Genomic DNA, 21,033 nt, shown 5'->3' with positions numbered 1-21,033 from the left:
TGCGCTTGAATATTATAATTGATGTGCATGTGAGGATGCAGCACTGGCCCGTCAGCTGACCAGAGCGTCGTTCACGTTTATGTTCATGTTCTCACAACATCGCATTGTTAAAATTCATAAAAATGTTAACAGCCAACTGGCGATTGACACCGTTATATAACTTACTTGCCGAATAAGCTGATCTGAAGCCAAAAAATACCATAAAGATTTAAACGAGCTGCAGTAGTGTTTCCTCTTTGTCGCCATCTCTGTTCGAAATCTGCAATTGCAGTTATTCGCGGAATTATCAACTTTACGTGGGTTGTGCCTCGGCACGGCACAGCGCGGATGAATCCAATGTTTTGAGGAGAATGTGCGGCTGTCAGTCGCCGCGCCGGTGTGGATACTGGCATTCGCAATCACCAACATAATAATTTTCACCGAAAAATGTCATCCGAACAAGTAAGTAACATCCACTTTTGTTCTGACCAACTAAGGGGAAAAGGCATTGCAATAAATCGCGCTGATTAAATCTAACGATCGCTTATCATATCACGTCAAACCGTGCAAATTATACTTTGTTCTCAAATTGTTAAATGTTAACAACATCAGCATTGCGTGAGTACATTTAATGCCCTTCTTTTCACATGGGCCCGGCTGCAGTCTCTTTTTTTCTGTAGCCACTCCGAAGTCCGAAGTCTTTTGCATTTTACAACGGGTGAATCTCCAGTTTAGTTGTCACTGGTGATTGTCGTTTGAATCTTTCTGGATCTGCCATCAAATTGATAAGTTTAATTATATCAAGTGCTGTGAGAAAAGGCTATAAATTTCCACCTCCAACATCATCACACGCAGCTTAGCCTACTAGCCGAGACTTCTTTATGTGGACAGATGTGACGTAATAACGCATGTCATAGGCAAATTGGCATTAATAATAGGCTACCTGTAATAATTATAAACTAAAATTTATACATGCATGCAGCACCAGCAGAGAGCGTTAAAGCAATCTCCCAAGTACAGTATTTTTTAAATTAGAGTTGAATGTTTTAATTTCTGCCAGCCATCTCACAGCCTTTCCCGTAGGCCTACATTTGGCATTACAAATGCCCATATAATATTGATAGGATCAAGTAAACAGAGACTATGTTAAGTACCATTAAGTTAGTAAAAACGATTGCATGATGTCCATGACATTTTAGAGTCCATAGAATTTAGTTAAGTTCACTAATTTTCACTTTTTCATATATACGGTTTTAATATAGTTATAGTTTTTCTGATGAATTATATTTTGATTTCCTATTTAATAGACGAAAAACAGAAAAGAATCTGGCAGCGGTGGGATTCGAACCCACGCCATCGAAATGACTGGAGCCTAAATCCAGCGCCTTAGACCACTCGGCCACGCTACCACGAGACTAAAGCGTTAATAGATGTGATATATTAACTTAATATATTATACAAACTACTTTCGTGTTCCTAAAATGTTTATTATGCCGATTAAGTACCTCAAAATCTTAGCGCTCATAATAAACAAATTCAGTTTGATACAGATGTTAGTCGGAGAGCATGTTTACTCGCTTTTAACAAATGCAAGGCCAATCGTTGATTGTTTTTACTTGTTAAACTGCAGGTGTCATACGTTTCATGAAATTAAATCCTTTAAAAAAGTATTAGAACAACGGTTAACGTCTCACATTTGACGATGCTGACACTGGCAATAAAATGAAAACCAAGAACACGAAAATAGCCGCTCGCTTTGTACTTGATTTGGCTGGGCAGATCTGTTCTTTTTCACAGTGGCTACGTGCAGCCAGTCCTCACCAGTGTGGAGGCTCGCGCCCTGCCCCTGCGAGTACGACTCTACTATGGCGAAGGGTGTTCTCATTAATATTAATTACGTAACGAGACGTTTGCCTATACGCCCATAGAGTACGCCTGCTTGATTTGATTTTGGAATGTTGCTACTTGAAGGCTTGGCTTATAAATATTAATTTTCTGACGTGTCCAGGAAAGGTTAGAATGAATAAATTAATATTATTCATGAGACGTGCCTTTGCCTTAGTAGAATTCGTAATATAACGTTACCCCAGCTATCGATTAACAACCTGAGCTCCTCCGTAAAAGGCCATGTGATCGACTGTCAAATGGCTCTCTCTGAATAACATTTTGAAGATATTTTTCTTCTATTTTTCAATGCAAACTGGCTTTTGTCTTTTAAATGTATTTGTTAATATACTAACATTTCTCTGAACGAGCTGTGTTTTTGATAAAGTCCACTAGAGGGCTAATGCAGTTTCGTCGCTGTCCTGAGTAATGCGAGGTTGGAGGAATCAACAACATAAGGGAACATTGGCTCGCAGGCTACGACACGTAGTACACATTTCTGCAGAGGCACAGTAAACCTGTCACTGTCCAGTGTGCTTGAGACACAACCGCAGCTGAAACTTCCGTGCAAACGCGCGATTCATTGTTGAGCTGGCTTCCTTGTCCGAAAGGGTGTGAAGAGGATTCGTGAGAATAGAGCATATGTGTCTTGTTTTCGTTATCATGTCTTCAATCTAGCGACTTTATTCATTCTAATGTAAGTAATGTGACACGCACTATTGCTTATTCTTGTGCTCTGTAGTGTTACTACCTTTGAGCTGTTATTATGTTTTGTTGCTATTAGTTAGAATGCATAAAAATAAATTATTCTATAGCTTTAAATGACATCGTTTTTGAAGGTTTTAAAACACTTGTGTCATTGCAAACAGAAGTTTTTTAAGGAATGTGGCATAACGACTAGTCTAGTTGACGGGACAATGGACCGCGTGAGCAGGGACAGGTTTATCTTAGAGTTACATTAACCAATACCTTCACATTTGATCAACCTGTTCTTGATCATTTGTTTCACCGCTACTCTTAAAGGGGGTTTGCATGTTTGTTGACAATGCATCTAATAATGTAATATTTGACACGTCTTCTTACATGCTTGTGTGTAGTTTTGGTGCACAACACAGTGGGACATCATGGCTGAGGAGGATCTCATGTTTACTATGGAGGAGGTGGGCAGCCCTCTGGATGGACCTAGGAATGGGTGTAGTAAGAATAGAGTGACTTTTAAAGATTCCAATGCAAGTGATGACGATGATGAAGATGACCTCCGCATATGCCCTATAACCGATGACCCCATAAGTCCAACCAAAGGCTTCTGTGACTACCCAAAGAACCTTGTTCACAACCAGCAGCTTTCTAATTCATTGCCCAAAAACTCCTTTACATACAAGGTGAGAATTTCCCAGTTAATATGCAGTAAATATAAATTGCAAGATGTTATAATCGATTTTGAATAGTTATATATGAATATACAATACAGCACAACTTTATAAACCTGTTACTACATAATAAAAATATTAAGTGGCCAGGGCACAATCTTTCATTACAACGTTATTTATGAATCAAATTCATTAAGTAGCAGCATTCATGGAAAAATATAGTCCCTGACATACTATTTTAGGAGCAGCATAGCTGCCAATACTATTCATTATTTGTGTAGTTCACACTACAGCGTGTACATGATACCTGCATGACTTTCTATATTTTTGCAAAAACGTGCAGTTTACAGCAAGTACTGTATCCCACTAGTAGTTCAACACCAAATTAGATCATAGATCAAGTTAGAACATTTATAATATTTTGATATTTGAACTATCCATTTCATACTGGCCTTTTGGAGGTCATCCAAGAACGTTTTTAGATTGTGCATGTCCAGTTAGACAATGACCTCTCTATAATGGTAAACAAGATTGCCTGTACCACAGAGAACAAGTGAACAAATATTTTTTCTTAACCACAGAAAAAGATTGTGTTGTTACCAGAAGTAGTAGTAAACTAATGTACAGTATGCAAAAACAGTTTTCCTCCATCTCTGTGACACACTCACTTCCATATATGGAGCTTGAGCTCTCGAGCGCACTTCCTTAACCTCATGTACTGTAAATCTTTCTGTAAAAATGTCAGGTTGCATTTATACTCATATTTTTTGTGTGTGTTTAAACAAGTGGGTTTGTCTATTCCTCTAATTTAGAACAAAAATGACAAAGAGCATGATGTCAGGTTTGGATCTTTAACTGAGAAAGGCCGGGTATGTTTAATACAAGTTTCAGTTTTTACCCTTCACATTTTCTGTCTTTCCCCAATTTTAATTAATCCATCTGGACTGGCATCTATCATGGAATGTGTGCTTTTCCCATATTTATCCTAATGCCTTTTTTCCCTTTCACTCCTACATTTGCTTCTTACATCTGCCTCCATCTTTGAGTCCAACACCCAAATCTCAAAATCACTCAACAAACGATACATACATAGCCCTACTTTCTTTTTCGACAATCTGTTACATTAGGAAGTACGTCACAGTAAGAGAATAAAAAAGATCTGTTGCTACTTTCATTTCATCATGACTTCAAGCACAATTAAAGCTCCAATCTAGAATTTACAAGCATAAAATCTGATTATAATGTACAGCAGTGATGTTACTTTTTAGTGCTCATTTAACCTAGCTATTTACTATTTGAAAAACACAAATACTTGCCTAATTTAAACATAGGTGTTTTCATTTTTGATTATCTACAAGCCCAGCAATGTTAATATATAATTAATTTAAGTTATTTGTTCATGATGCTATTGAATTCCTACTCCAATATAGTATGTAAGGTTAGGTATCAGTGGTAGTCCTGTACTGTTTAGGAGATGATGTCTACGTGATGTCTTGTGACACATGGGTAACGTTTCTATACTTAAGGGGTTCCCTGTAAAGAGGTGCCCACATTTTCCTAGTGTCCGTCATATATTTGAACTCTGTCTCACTTTGACCTTTCTATAAATAATTGGCTGAATATACTTGGCCACAGGATCTAGGCTTACTAGTTATTTTAGCATATGGGCAGGTTTACTTCACTGATGACAGGATTTGAGACGTTTACTACAGCATAGTATAGTATGCTAGCTCTCTTGCAGTTGTTATTCAGAATTTGCAGCACAAAGTTGATAAAATAACCAAGCCTGATGTCTACTCCTGACAAATTCTTTGTGGGATCACAGAACAGTGACTCTGTGACTCCGGAAATCAAGATATGTAACGATTCTGGTTCCAATTCTGATTCCTTTAGGGTGCAAGATGTCATTAAAATTATTTGCTGATGGTATTTCTTTATTTTTATTAGGCTGGTATTAGGATCCCCTACATTAAGTCTACTAAGAACTTTCAAGCTCTGATTCAAACTTTCTTTGTCCTTTTATTCTTGCATGTCCTTTATTGTAGCATACCTCTTTTCCTCCTGTTCTTTTCTCGCATCCATAATGTATAGAGTGGATCGCTACCATTTTCACTCTTCAACCCATATAGACAGATGTAGGAGTTTTTTAAACAACTTCAATTTCTCATACTCAGGCTACTTGGAAACATGCTATTGAGAAAGCCAAAGCCATGCCAGATCCTTGGGCTGAGTTCCATCTGGAGGAAATCGAGACAGATCGCTGTACTCGATACAGGTGAGTGATTTTGAGTCCCTTTGGATGGTTATCCTACTCAAAGGGTTGAATCCATCAAAAGAGCTCAAAGAGTTGACTCAGTCAAAATTCAACACATAAGCAGAGTTGGGGAAGATAGTTGGAATCTGTAGACAGCCAAGCTACAAGATGTTCAACTACAGCTATACTCCCACCTACCAACAAACATCATCTACACTGCAGCTACTAAAAGGGTTAAAACATTCCAGACCCATAAGACTTTGAAACACGAATGAAGATATTTCTGTTGATCCATTAAAAATCCATGCAACCGAAACTTTGACGGTTCAAAAGTTCATACGGAGATTGTAAAAGTATCCTATATTCTATATAAATGGAGTGATTTAATCCAAGTGTTTTGAAGAGGCCTGATTGCTTTATATGATAAACAGATTTAATTTAGGATATTATTCACTTATAAGATCAAACATACTTGCTTAACATCAAGCAAGCACATCTAAAAACATATGAAGACATCAGATGCAAAAGCCGCTAAATGCCACCTCTGACAAAAATTAGATAATGATATTGAGCGTATTCTCTCCGCACATAGTATGTGTTCATCAAATACTTTCTTTTCCAATCTGCTAAATTCTAGCCTCAGCCCATTCAGAAACACCAGTTCGTCAGGAAAATCAGGTAGGGTGACAAATTGGGTCCTCCCTCAAATCGGGTCTCTGTTAAGACCCCCAAACGATCCCATTGGCTCAAATTACTTTTAATAGGTACTCTCTTTAAAGCCTGTTTACAATTCCCACAAAACATGTGATAATGAAAGCTGTTTTAACTATGGTATAATGACCATTTAATGTATCTGTATTAGTTAGCTTATGTACTAGCATAGCACACATATAGATTAGCCTGATAGCTTAGTTTAAACACGCGGTTGCACTGACAAATGTATTCGCATGTATTCACAATCATCTTTAATGTAATTGTGTGTTCAATTAAGTGTAAAATGTCAAAATATTTAAGTTATAAAAAGAACAATGTAATGTTCAATTATTCACTTAATAGGCTATTATTATTAATTTATTAATTAACAGTTTAATCAAGTGAAAGAAATTACGTACAATTTGTTTTATTATGCACAATATAGTAAGCTATACATATTTTTAATTATTATCATTCTTATGTACTTAGTAGTATCATTAATTGACCTTTCTCACAATAACCGGAAATACGTAATCGTTGTGGAAGCGGAGTTCCTGTCAAGCGTCAACACACCAGAAAAACATAAACGCGGGCAAGTTTAAAATGGATCAAAGAGTCTACACAACTTCATTAACGGATTTGCCAAATATTACATTTGCTGATGTGACGACTCGTAGAGGAAAACTCACCAAAAAGAAAAAACGAAATAAAGGGTAAAAAATTTTCCACACGGAATTTGTCCATAAATATCAAGGTAAGTAGAGAGCGAGGCTAACTGTTACTGAACTGTTAACTAAAATGACACATCATTAGCGTGTCAATAGCTCTTGCTAGTTGCTTGCGCCATTTGTTTATGTTGCCTTGACTGCGGAGGAAGTAGATTACCACAATTTCCGGTCACAAATACGGAAGTTGTGAGAAAGGTCTTCTGATAGTTGATGGAGACCCGATTTCACAGAAGGACCTGATTTGTCATGACAATGCCGTGCTTGTAAAGAAAATAGTTACAGTGGCAATAATGACAGGATTTCACGAGTAGCATGTAAACACAACAATGTGTTGTGTACTGCTGTAACTGACAGAAACTGCCATAACTTACATTAAAGATCAGCTGTAATACGAGATGGACATGGCAGCCACTTTGCATCACAGTTCCCCCTACTGGATCAGTTTCTTCATTGTTACATTCTGAATTCTGCTTTCATCATTTGCAATGTTTCCAGTAGCATCTTTAGTGATTTTACAACTGATTATCATGTTTTGTTGTTCTAAGAGGTTTTTCAATGAAGAGCAAACATGAACTTAGCTGGTTTTGCAGCAAAAGACAATAAAATTTGTTATACCAATAAATTAACTAAAGTGACATTTTTTAAATTAAGGCATTTCAATAACTGACTAATAAGCTTTTCATTGCTATTAAAGTAAAATTACTGAATAGACATAGGAGCCTGATTTAAAAAAAAAAAATTATTTAAATAAAATTTAAATAAGCATGTTAAATAAGAGACACATAATGTCAGATGTCTCACAGTTCCAGACTCTAATTTTAAACATTTGTAACTTCACATTTCTAAAAATATCCCTTGACTGCTTGCCAATGGTTGTGTGTGCCATTAAATAACTGTGTTTGATGGGTTGGTCTACATGGTACACAGTGTTCTGGGCCATGGAAAAAAATAACACACACTTATGTAAATATTGGGCGTGTGCCTTTAGGACTGTTCCCATCATGTAGTATTTGCTGTATTGACTCTTTCACTTGCTGTCCCAAAGAAGAAGAAAAATCACTTGTGTATTTTACAAATATTATTTTCATAATATAGAAGATACTTTTTTTAATGGTAAAATGCATTTACATCTTGTAGCTCTCAGCCACGTAGTTTGAGGCCGATTTCTAGTCACTGCTGTGGGTGAAAGTTTGATAACTTCTTCCTGAGAATGAAAGGGAATAGAAAGCTACATTTAAAGTGATTTACATTTGTGTAAACATGTATTCTTGCTCTTTAGATACAATGCGGTTACTGGTGAATGGGCAAAAGACGACATATTTATCAAGATTTCCTCTCAGGTACTTTGGTGCCAACATACACTTGTTTTCAGTATGAGCTGGAAGTTGCATTTATATGTAAATATGTTGCTAATACTGATTAATTATGTATTCTTTTGGATTAATTGGGATATATTTCTTTTACAGCCATTTGGAAGAGGAGCCATGAGAGAATGCTTCAGATCGTGAGTCAACCAAATATATATTGAATATATATATACCATAGCCTAGGTAAATATTACTGTTTGTTAATGAAAATTTGGAATCGAAGTGAAAGTGTTATTCAGTTTTTCAGGTTTTTTCACCTTTTTAGCCTTTTTGCAGTTAATATAAGGTATACTTTTTTAAAAGTATGAATAGTCCATGTAATTGCTGTCATAAAAACTGCACATTACTATATTAAAAGGATTAGGAAAATATTGTATAGAATAGTTTAGTTTGTCAAGCCAAATTAGTCAATTGACCAATGCCAATGAAGATTCTATTTGTTATCCTGTACAAAAAAATAAATCCCTAAGTATGTCACTTTGTTATTGATGTATCTTCCATTCAAGTGATAATTTTATCAGGGCTGCCCCCTAATAATCGACTAAATGTTAAACACAGAGCTCACTTCTCCCCAACAAAGAGACTGATATCAGAGGGAATAAATAGCGACGGTGAATCAGGTAGAGCCTGATTGTCCATATTGTTCTAGTGTTTCAGTTTGCTGCTGTATTTTATTTATTAGTTTTTATATAATGTATATTTGTTTTGTGTTATTACTGAAACCTGAGTTTTCGTTCGATATTAAGGCTATACTTGTCCGTCTGTCTAATCCTGGTTTAGATTAAGCCAGGATTAGGCCTTAGTTCTTTCAAGACATTTAACCCTTGCGCATCCTTATGGACATTTTTGTCTTTTTCAGTTTTGTTTTTTTGATCATTTTGCCTGTGTTAATGTAAAATGCATACATTTTGGCAGGTGTGTATTTTAATTGGAATTTTACTATTTCACCGCCATTTCCTTTAAAAAAAATCAGTTTTGCACTAGGTACACAAAATAGTTCCTCTCATGACCTTTTAGACAAAAAATGTCCCAGTTGAAACCCATTAAAATTGCAATTTTTAATCCCAGGGCCATTTGACTATAACATGATGCAATCTTTGTACCAGATGGTGCCATTTTTTCAGGTTTAGCCTATAAAGCAAATACTCGCTTTATTCCTGTTTTCTGCTTCTGCATATAATAGAGCCAATTGAATAAATAATGCAGCGATAATTGTGTGGGTGTGTTGGTATGGATGTCAGAGTGTGGTTTGTATGTGTGTAATAAAACAAACGTGTGCGTGTATGTGCCTGTAATATTTGAGCAGTGTTTCCCCAAGGATTGGGGAGGTTAGGGCTAGGTTAGGGTTACCCAGCCCCCCAAAACAATGGTTGGGGAAACACTGTTTGAGAGAGAAAAACTCTATTGCAAATCCCAAATCCAACCACTGTGTGTCCCAGTGAGTTTTGCTGGCATCTAATGAGGAAAATTTGGTACTGCGCCCAAACAAAATCTTACTGAAAGCTCATTCTTTGAGATATCAACCTTACATTTGGAACACAACTTGTTTAGATTTATGGCTTTGATTTTCTAGCAGTTTTATAGTTCAACATGTTTCATAAAATATACATTTTATATAAAATAATGTTCATAAATCAAACCTTCATAACCAACTTTTTTTTGTTTTACTTTTTAAACGTTTAAAACAGATCAAACATGCATTTTAGTCTGGGACCATAGGCTTAAACCTTGTCTGTGAAAGCAGGGGTTAATTTAAAATTTTAAATGCTCATTATTATGGTTTAGTATTTCTCCCCCAACTAATCGACTAATGGCTTAAATGAACGACTAATAGTCGACTAGGAAATTCTTTAGTCAGGGGCAGCCCTAAATTTGATACTCTCATCTCTTGTTTTAAAATGGATTTTTGTTGAGCTGTAGCCTTCTATTCTCTATCGTTCACAGGAAGAAGTTATCAAACTTTTCCCACAGCAGCAAATGGAAATCAGCCTCAAACTACGTGGCTAAGCGCTACATGGAGACTGTGGACAGAGAGGTTTACTTTGAGGATGTGAAGTTACAAATGGAGGCTAAATTATGGGGCGAGGAGTTCAATCGCCACAGGCCTCCCAAACAGGTACTTCTCTGGTGAATGTTGTAAATTTTCATAAAACACTGTCACAGTTTGAATGTAAACTAGGTTTTACCATTCAAAACTGGTTTGAACAATCATATCAGATAATTATGTACTACTTTAACATATCCCATCATTATTAGGTTGACATCATGCAGATGTGTGTTGTGGAAATGACTAGTCGCCCTGGGAGCCCTTTGTTTCACCTGGAACACTACATTGAGGGGAAGTACACAAAGTACAACTCCAACTCTGGTTTCGTGAGGGACGATAACATACGGCTTACACCCCAGGTTGTCAAGGATGTATCAAATCTAAATCTGTTGTCCCAGTGAAATGATGTGTGATTATTTATTGGCAATGATGTTTTTGTGGCTTTAGGCATTTAGTCATTTCACATTTGAGCGCTCTGGACACCAGCTGATAGTGGTGGACATTCAGGGTGTTGGGGACCTTTATACAGATCCTCAGATCCACACTGAGAAGGGGACTGACTTTGGAGATGGCAACCTGGGTATTTATCAATATCCTGCATTTTTTCTCCTTATAAACTTGAAGACTTCTTATAAATTTGATTTGTCTTAAGCACAAGTACTTTAAGCATGAGGAACATTTTAGTGATGCACTGAAATTTTGGCAACTGAAAATATTTGGCCGAAATTAATTTTCAGTTATGGATGAAACATTGACTGAAACAGTGAAGTTTAATTAGTACTTCTCCGATGATGCGGGGTTTTTTTTAATGTAAGTGTCTTTTTCATGCACACGATGTGGATAAACTACAACAGGTAATTATGTCAGCTGTGTGGACTATATACATTTTTCGTTTTTTATTCGATCTTCATTTTGATGAACCAAGATGTTTTAGTCTATGCTGTTTTCAAAGCACAAAACATTATTTGTAGTGCACCTACCATCAAGCTTTGTAACTTTTGGGGCCCTATTTTAACGATCTAAGCTCCATGGTCTAAAGCGCACAGCGTAAGCGCACTTAGGGGGTGTCCGAATCCACTTTCGCTAGTTTAACGAGGGGAAAAATGGTCGGTGTGCCCGGCGCATGGTCTAAAAGGGTTGTCCCTATTCTCTTAATGAGTAATGGGTGTGCTTTGGGTGTAACGTGCAATAAACCAATCAGAGTCTCATCTCCCATTCCCCTTAAAAGCCAGTTGCGCTCGTCCCATGGCGGATTCGCAATTTACATGGTGGAATTTGAATGCGGAAAAACTGAACACTTCTCTAGCGAGGAAACGGATCTGGACAAAGTGTACGTGCGTTGTTGACCCACCTATAGACGCATTTTACTAACGCGCTCTTTAAATAACAAAACAAATATTGTGAATAAAACGAGGTGTGTTCGCATTGTTGGTGCGTTGCTATTTTGAGGCAACTGAAATAGACTGCGCCATTGACCAACTGAAACCTGGTCTAAAGTCAATGGTGCTGTCTATTTCTGTTGCCTCAAAATAGCAACACGCCAACAATGCACCTGAACACACACCTCGTTTTCAGACCAGCACGCTCACGGGTGCACAGATGGGCGCAAATGCATTTGCTATTTAAACAACGTGGAGCAAGACGTGAAAATGATAACTGCGTCGGGCTGAAACTAGCAAAAAATACTAGTGTCGCGCCTGGCTCTGCATTGCGTCGCCATCGGATCTATGATATGGAACAAAATCTAAGTTTTCTGAAAATAACTCTAGAGAGGAGCATTTAAATAAATATATGCAATATATAACACATTCATTATAATTTGACTTAACCTGTGACTTCATTATGTTATGTATGTTTGAACAAATCTCTCATCAAAACAAGTTTTTATTACAGCCACCGAATAAATATTTATTTTTAAACAACGAATTGGAGTAGAAACATAATTTATATTATTAAAAATGTATATAAAACTTCCTTTTTATTCTGTGCATTTGAAATATTTTGGCTTTCGGGAAAAATTTGTTTCTGTGGATCACTAGTAATGGTTGTCTTATGTATGTTGTGTGTGTTTCAGGTGTGCGTGGCATGGCTCTTTTCTTCCACTCTCACCTGTGTAATAAGATCTGTAGGAGTATGAGTCTCACTCGCTTTGACCTGTCCCCTGCTGAAATCGCACAACTGGACTGCACCAACAAATTGCTGGTTTGTACAAGATCCTTATGTAAGCTCTATATACGTAACATGGGCTCAACAGTAGGATTGCCTGGGGCTAGTGTGAAAAGTTTGGGCTAGTTGATGGAACCGCCCAATATAGACTGTGCTGTATTTATATGCTGCAGTGATGACACCATGACAGCCTGGAAGTAGCATCAGCCTGGTTCCCTCAACAAAAACCCAATCGGATTTTACCATTAGCTTTTGGATTTATGCAGAAAATAAGCTCTGACCAACGAAAGATTATGATTCTTAGACATTTTGTTCATCATGGTAAACATCACAAATGAAAACAACTTTTATTAATTTTGAATTTCGAGTCCCACGGAGGAGCTCCATAAGGATAAAAGGAGGAGTGATGACAATGGAAAGCGAGAGGACCAGGTTTGGGACATTTAAAGGAATAGTTCACTTCAAAATGAAAATTCTGTCATCATTTACTCACCCTCAAGTTGTTTCAAAACTGTATGAATTTCTTTCTTCTGCTGAACAGAAAGGAAGATATTTTGAAGAAGAATGTTGGTAACCAAACAGTTGATGGACCCCATTGACTTCCATATTTTTTTTTTTCCTACTATGGAAGTCAATGGGGTCCATCAACTGTTTGGTTACCAACATTCTTCAAAATATCTTCCTTTGTGTTCAGCAGGAGAGAGAAATTCATACAGGTTGAAACAACTTGAGGGTGAGTAAATGATGACAGTTTTTTCATTTTGAAGTGAACTATTCCTTTAATGCTTTGTGTGTGGTAGTCGGCCTTGAAGCGGCTGCCACTTTGTTTTGTTTTGTTGTTCGTTTAATTTTGTGATTAAAACTTTAGGTTAACCATTTGCCGGTTCCCGCCTCCTCCTTCCCTGAGCTTGAACTGTGTTACACTTATGTTCACCACAGACCTTTTTTCAGGCATTTAACCAAAAACTTCAGGACAGAAGTGCTAAAATACTAAATCGTTTCCGGGTTTTGGCCTACAAAAATACATCATTCCTGCTGAAATGTCGATCCCTTCTTTTTTTCCATGTTTAATTAAACATTCTGTACTAAAATAATATACTTTGGTTCTGATAGTTAATTTAAAAGTATGGGTGTTTTGTGGCGTTGCCAGTGAAAATATCAGTGGAACTGCTGACCCGATCAGACCAACAGAATAAAATTCATGTCTCTCAGCCCTGCATTCACAATCTGTTGAAATTGGTTATGAATTTGGATTATTTAAACAAATATTTTTGAGAGTTTTCTAAATAAATACATTTTTTCTAAGCAGAATTCAGCTCAGACTGTCCTCCGTGGATGTGAAGAGCAGTGTGGTTCGCCCAGGGTTCGGACAATCTCTCTCGGCCACATGCCTGTTCTTCTGTCCCGGCTCTCTGAGACTTCCTCAGTTGATGAAAACAGCGAGACAGACTCGGTTCCCTGTTCTCCACTTAGTATTGGCGTCTCTGCAGACCGATCATCCATGGGTAATTCTATACTAACCCGGTACTGTGTGTGAATGCACTTATGGGATAATTCACCCAAAAATGAAAAGAAGCGCATAATTTACTCACCATCAAGTCATCCTAGGTATATATGACATTCTTCTTTCAGACGAATACAATCGGAGTTATATTACAAAATGTCCTGGCTCTTCCTAGCTTTATAATGCAGTAAATGGCCGTTTCTGTTTTAAGTCCATAAAAATGCATCTATTCATTCATCGCTTCACTTCAGAAGGCCTTTATTAACCCCCCGGAACAGTGTGGAACACTTTTATCATGGATGGATGCACTTTGATGGACTTCAAAAAATATATGGCCATTCACTGCCATTATAAAGCTTGGAAGAGCCTGGACATTTTTTAATATAACTCTGATTGTATTCGTCTGAAAGAAGAACTAGGATGATTTGAGGGTGAGTAAATCATGGGCTAATTTGAATTTTTGGGTGAACTATCCCTTTAAGTAGACCACCTGAGGAATACCAAATCCCCCTTAAGGCAAGTCAGATCACTTTGGTGACAGATATTTTTTACGTAGGTAACAAGCATACAGTTTCAATCTTGATTGGAGAAATAACTGAAATATCCAAAACTGTTTTGTTAAGATTGTTTTGATAATTTATTTATTGTGAACAATACAATCTGACAACAATGGTATCATAATTTTCACTTTCTTTACTGTATACTTTTCAGACAGGTCTAATTAACGTTTAATGCAGTTATCCGCCTCCTCCATAGACTGTCTCTGGTAATTTCAGTGTGTTAGTTGCCCTCTACTGAAGACAACAGACATAACAAGGAATGAATCCTTGCATCTATAGTTTTTTTTATTTATTATTATTTTTAGCTAACCTCATGCAGTCAGAATTTATTAGCTGTCAGTATGTTGCAACCACCTGGACATTTTCTTTTAAATATATGTATTTAAAGTACTAGAAGTACCTCCACTTCTTGTCAGCTGGCCGATAACTGAAGTGGGCCTTTGACTGGCTGGTTGTGATGTTAATATAATTACCAATTCATTTCTATGGGAAAACAAGGAAATACTTAATGGCTTTGGCCATTTTTAGAGAGAAAAGTTGTGTTTGACACTTATAAAGCAAAAATCCAGAACCATCTTTATTTTGACAGCAATGTGGGTAAAAGAAAACTGCTATAGAAATAAGGGATGCTCTAAATGTGTAAGTCTGCAGCAGTGTGACTTGTCTAAATATAGCCACAATTATCAGAAACTTCCCCTTAGAAATGACAATGAATGAGTAACTATGGTAGGTAGTTAGGGTTTATTTTCCCTAATGCTAATTGATGTTCCCCCTAGAGAATGATGCACTGCTGACTGCATCTATGGCTTAGCTCATGAATATTAATTAGCTGGTGCTGATGTTGCTAAGTAACCTTCCTGGACCTGTTTGCACTGACCTTTTACTTTTTGATGAATATTATAACTGAGGACACATATTCTAATTTACCTACACAGTAGCTCTACACAGCTTTAGTAGAATATACACTTGTCCAAAATATCAAAACTGTCATGTTAGCAATTTAACATTGATTTGAAACAGTATCGACAAAAGTGTTTAAGCAATTATTACCAATAGCGCCAATGTAATTAAATTGAGTTAAAACACATTGATTTGTTTTAAGCTTTTCCTCAATTCATGTGCAAAACAACTGCAACATATCAAGGCATTCAAGCTCATATATAAAGTTAGCTCTCATACAGTATGTCAGGTGCATGCTGAACAGCCTTAGCACTGCATATTTTGTTTTGGGACAAATGCACTCTCATTTTTATTAATTTCACCACCACTTATGTCTCTCGATTTATGTTTCATAACAGGCTGGTCATTTATGAATGAAATGAATGAGACACATCGAGCTAACACAGATCAAAAGGTCAGTATGTGAACAAGAATATATATCCATTGTTGACAGTGGTATTAAATTCAGTGATATTTTGTGGAAACTGATTTATACTATTAACTGTACTTGCATTCACAGGACTCTGAGAATGGAGGAGACAGCGGTTACCCTAGTGAGAAACGCAGTGAAGGAGACTTAGTGGAACATCACAGCCAGGTATCGAATATCACCTGGATATTTTTTTTTATTATTTTTTTTATTTATTATTAATCACAACAGTATTTGTATCCAGCACAGGGTTTTGGATGATTGTCAGCATTAAATCTGAACAAATACAGAACATTTAAATTAAACTAGTTTACTACTATTGTTTTGTTTTTTAGATATAGATGGATATAGATTATGTTAATAATAAAGATATTTCATATGTTTAGTGCCAGGCTGCTGAGAAATGTAGTTGAAATTATAATCTGTTCTTGCTTGATTTCTTTGTTACTCCATAACAAAATTTCCTTTCTACTGCATTATAAACTTGTTGTGTGCTGTGCTTACGTGCATCATGAAACGCAGCAGTTATACACTTTTGGGCTCCTAAGATATGTGATGGTAGGTTTTTAATTCATTCATCATTATTTAGGGACGTCCCTTCTACAACAGACATTTCTCAGAATCGGATGAGGACAGTGTTCGTCGGGTAACTACAAAACCGTTGATAAAATCCCTGTATCTAATCACGATAGTCACCCATCACCCATTGATTCCTAATCTTTCTTCTCGTAGAACATTGATTTAAAGTGGTGCTGTCTTGTAATCTACTTCTTTTTTATCTAAACCTCTAAACCTTTTCATCTCATTATTCTTTCATCTAAACCCCTTTATCTCATCTTACTTTAACCCCCTCACAAGTGGCAAGCTCTTCTTTCCCGTACTGTACACGCATATGCTGGGTTCCCAAAATCATGGAAAACCTTAAAATTGTGATTTTTGAATGGCATGTAAAAGTCATGCAGTTGTGCTCAAAAGATATTTCATTGACTAGCAGTTGTTGCTTGTGAGTGAAATTTCTATTACAATAAATTAAATAAATTGGGAAAAAAAATCTGGAATGACTGGAGAAGTAAGTAATGTGGGAACCCTGCATGTGATTTCCTGCATGCATTGCTTTTTTGTGCAGAAATATTTCAAGTGACTTTAAGTGTTTATTTTGTTTGTGGTTTTCTAAGTCTCACAGATGTTAGTTCTTCTGCTATCCATATTTAAGGATTCAAGGAATGTTATATATAAAAAAAAGTGAAAGCAGTTACATCTAAAAACAGTTTGTCGAATGACAAACTGTTTTCATTGACAATAAAGGACCACTTCACAGACCAGCACTGTATTTTATATCACAACAGACTAGCGCTCTAAGCTATATGCTGTTCCTAAACCCAGTCTATTTCTGACCTTGGTCTTGGCCAGTAATGGATAAAAAAGTGTGGATATATTTAAAATTTGGACATGGGACAATTCATAAAGTCAGTGTTGTTGTCATTTCTTGCCTCAGTTATTACTCTAGGGATAATATGTATTTTTGTTGTCTCTCTCAGCTGACAGAAGAAAAATGGAGTTTTTACCATTCATCTCGCTCCCACATACACAGATCCTCCTGTGTGGCAATGGAGGTGGAGAGACTGAACAATATGCTTCTTGAAAGGAAAATTGGCAAATCCATCCTAGGCAAGGTAAGAAATTGTGTCATGTGTATACAAACCTGGCCCTGAAACTGACAAATATATTTTTTATACTTTATTTCTGACTTTCTGACTCAGGCTTCAGTTCAGGCTTTAAAGATAGGGTAGGCAATTTTGGAGAGGCTTGAGAGACTACCAATTAGATAGGCATTTAAAACTGAATACAATGATTGGATGAAATATTTTTCCACAGAAGATAAATGTAATTAAAAAAAAAAAAAAAAAAAAAATATATATATATATATATATATATATATATATATATATATATATATATATATATATATATATACTGTAAATAGACTACTTTTCTTATTGATTGCTATAAGGATTTGAAGAAAGTTTCAACCAGTATAACAAAAAGTGTTTATGAAAAACATTGCCTGCCTTACCTTTAATGAAAATTCTGTCAGTTTTCTGTCCCTCCATTGAAAGTCCATGCAACCAAAACTTTGAAAAGGTCCAAAAAGGTCATAAAGGTGTCGTAAAACTAATCCATATGAATTAAGTTTATTCCAAGTCTTGTGAAGAGATACAATCGCTTTATATGATGAACAGATTTAATTTAGCCGTGTATTTGACTTTAACATGAAAGCTCAAACTTGCATGTGTCATACACTAGAACAAACCTCACTGGTTCTCCTGAGGCATATACACGTTTGAGCTTCTGTTTTTACCATATTTGATGTGCTCTATGTATTTTTTGTTCAATTAAATTAAATCTGTTGATCATATAATGTATCTCTTCAGAAGGCTTGGATTAAAACACTTAGTTCATATGGATTAGTTTTACAACGCATTTATGAACTTTTTGTATCTTTTTGGAAAGTTTTGTTTGCACAGACTTCCAGTGGAGGGACAGAAACCTTTCATTAACATCATCTTTATTTGTGCCTTGAAGATGAACCAAAGTCTAATGGGTTTTGAACAAGATAAGGATGAGTAGATGATGACTGAATTTTAATTTTTGGTTGAACTATCCCTTTTTAGGTTCATCTAGCCATGGTCCGCTACCACGAGGGCGGGCGCTTCTGTGAGAAGGATGCACCGTGGGACGAGATTTCTGCAATATACCATCTGGAGAGGGCCACCATGTGTGGGGAGCTCGAGGCTATAGTTGCCCTTGGCCAGTGTTATCTTCAGCTGCCACATCACATTCTACCAGAGATAGAATTAGAGGTGCTTTTTCCCCAAATGGTCTCATGGATGATAACATATATTATTTTATCTCTCTGCCCTGCTTATTCTTCCTCTGTCATGTCTGTGTTGTTTAATCTCAGGCGTCTGAAGAAAATAGCAAGAAGGGCTTCGGCCTCCTGCTGCAGGCCGCCGAGGCAGGAGATCGGCCCTGTATGATTCAAGTGGCACGAGCATTCGACACGGGTCTGAAACTCCCTTCTGATAGGTAAGATCATTTTTTCACATCATTCACATAAATTTTTATCTGTATGGACCAAAATGTGTTTAGACAGGGATTCTCCTACTCAGTATGGAATTTTTTAGTATCAGACAGAATATTAAAAAAAGATAATTTCCAGATTAATTTTTCAGACTGTTGCTCCTATTTAGTTGTCTAAAACATAAATAATTGAATAAATGATATTACATGCATATTTACATACCAGCAACAGATAAGGGACTGCAACATTAAACCATCATTACAGAATGAAACTGATATGTCAGAGGTATATAAATTTATGAACTGGGTTTGGTGTTCATTGATTTTGAATTATCTACAGTATATACTATCTACCGTATTCCAGCAGTTATTTGGCAACATAATAGCATATGTAATAGCAATTTTGTATTTTGAAACCATTTATCACATGTTAAATATGGTCTGAAAAATCTACAGAGAAGTCTGGAAAAGTATGGAATTTTAAAATGGAAAATCTGTTGGAACCCACTTTAGAACTGAAAGTTTTATTTTGAAAACGCAGGGCATTGGACTGGAAGCACGCCGTGCACTGGTACGACTCTGCCCTTAAAATGACAGATTATGATGAGGGCGGAGAGTTTGATGGGATGCAGGACGAGCCACGCTACCTTCTGTTGGCACGATTGGCTGAGATGTACCAGGAAGGAGGGTTCAACCTGGATGCAGACCCCCAAAGAGCAGGTGAGTGTATCTCACGCTACATTCATCAACATCCAACACAGTGGTTCAGTACTTCAGATTTAACATCAGAAAATATTACAACAGTATGATATCAGATTGACAATTTTAGTTTTTAAATGCGTCTTGAATTTGCTGTAATGTTTTAAATTGGAATTGCATGCATTTTGTAGGTGATCTTTTCACTGAGGCAGCTGATGCAGCAATGGAGGCCATGAAGGGTAGACTGGCCAATCAGTACTACATGAAAGCAGAGGAAGCATGGGCTATGATGGAAGAATGAAAGCGCAGATTAGCCAAAAAAAACAAACAAACACGAAATGGTTCATTTTCTGCATCCAGCTCCTGTTTACATGCTTTTTTCGATGGTCTATTTGACAAATGTTCCATTTTGGTCTTGATAATGTTGATCCTGGATCGAGTTTTTAATGAATGTGACAAGGGCATGCGCTGATTCTATATCAGTAATATACTGAGGTGCTAAATACACACACTCACATGGTTAATTTTTTTAATTAAAAATAGTTGCACAGTGTCTGCAGCCTGTTCTAGCTGCTTCATGGGAATTTGGGATATGCGCATTACCTGTCAGTAATTTAATTATTTTTATTCTAAAAGGTCAACTGGATGTTTTCTTAATAAACCTGTTGTGACTGTTAAAAAAAAGACATCATTGATGATTTAACATACTTCTGTAAAATTAATTTACTATATTGTTAGATCTGACGTGTAAGGATTTTAAGCATGAAAAGTTATTGCTGTGAGTTTTAACCTGTTTTTGCATTGATACTGTCAAAACTAACTTTCGGAATTCACCATAATCAAGGGCTGTACCAGTGTGTGTGATTGTGCTTTTTTTAATGAGTATTAAGTTAAATAATAATAATAAAATATTTTTAAAAAGTAAGTTTCAGTTCACAATATGCCTGTTTAACTAGAAAGTAATATGATCTGTTGTCTTTTAAGTTCATACCAAGATGTCTTTGCAGATAAATGAATGGTAGGAGAAAATAAAGTATGGAATAAGATGGAATTTCAGGCATGACAAGGACATCCAGCAACTCTAGCTCTTCAATGCACACCACAAAGATAAAATACATTCCTTCAGGGTGGTATAAGATTCTGATCTCTGAGTCTGGAGTTTTACAATAATGCCAGCATAATGTGTGCAACAATGTCATTTCTTATGTAGACAGTTGTAGGATTTATTTATTGCCCATTATTCTAGATTTTATCAGCATTCATTTCAATTTCAGATACAGTTCTTGGACATAATGTAAATATTTAAATTATTTTATGTGATAATTACTTATG

The 21,033-nt window shown here is 36.4% G+C and overlaps 1 protein-coding gene across 4 annotated transcripts; it reads left to right on the top strand.

The window, feature by feature from the left end:
- Positions 1-2,257: 2,257 nt before the first annotated feature.
- On the top strand, positions 2,258-20,626 carry eef2k (eukaryotic elongation factor 2 kinase). 4 transcript variants are annotated; one of them, XM_081392815.1, is made up of 19 exons: positions 2,258-2,560; positions 2,961-3,245; positions 4,046-4,102; positions 5,408-5,508; positions 8,188-8,248; positions 8,375-8,412; positions 10,220-10,391; positions 10,532-10,681; positions 10,770-10,902; positions 12,397-12,524; positions 13,798-13,993; positions 15,851-15,906; positions 16,012-16,089; positions 16,511-16,567; positions 17,460-17,594; positions 18,594-18,782; positions 18,884-19,008; positions 19,544-19,722; positions 19,893-20,626. In XM_081392815.1, the coding sequence occupies exons 2-19, from the start codon at positions 2,988-2,990 to the stop codon at positions 20,000-20,002; spliced, it is 2,223 nt and encodes a 740-aa protein (XP_081248941.1). In that variant the 5' UTR covers positions 2,258-2,560; positions 2,961-2,987; the 3' UTR covers positions 20,003-20,626. The 4 variants fall into 4 exon arrangements, with proteins under 4 accessions (XP_081248941.1, XP_081248943.1, XP_081248942.1 ...); XM_081392817.1 differs by lacking the exon at positions 16,511-16,567; XM_081392816.1 differs by lacking the exon at positions 4,046-4,102 and having other exon boundaries at positions 2,259-2,560.
- Positions 20,627-21,033: the final 407 nt, after the last annotated feature.

The sequence above is a fragment of the Scardinius erythrophthalmus genome (assembly GCF_964197995.2).
Source record: "Scardinius erythrophthalmus genome assembly, chromosome: 18".
NCBI classification, from domain to species: Eukaryota; Metazoa; Chordata; class Actinopteri; order Cypriniformes; family Leuciscidae; genus Scardinius; species Scardinius erythrophthalmus.
This window is presented reverse-complemented; position numbering and strand designations above follow the sequence as displayed.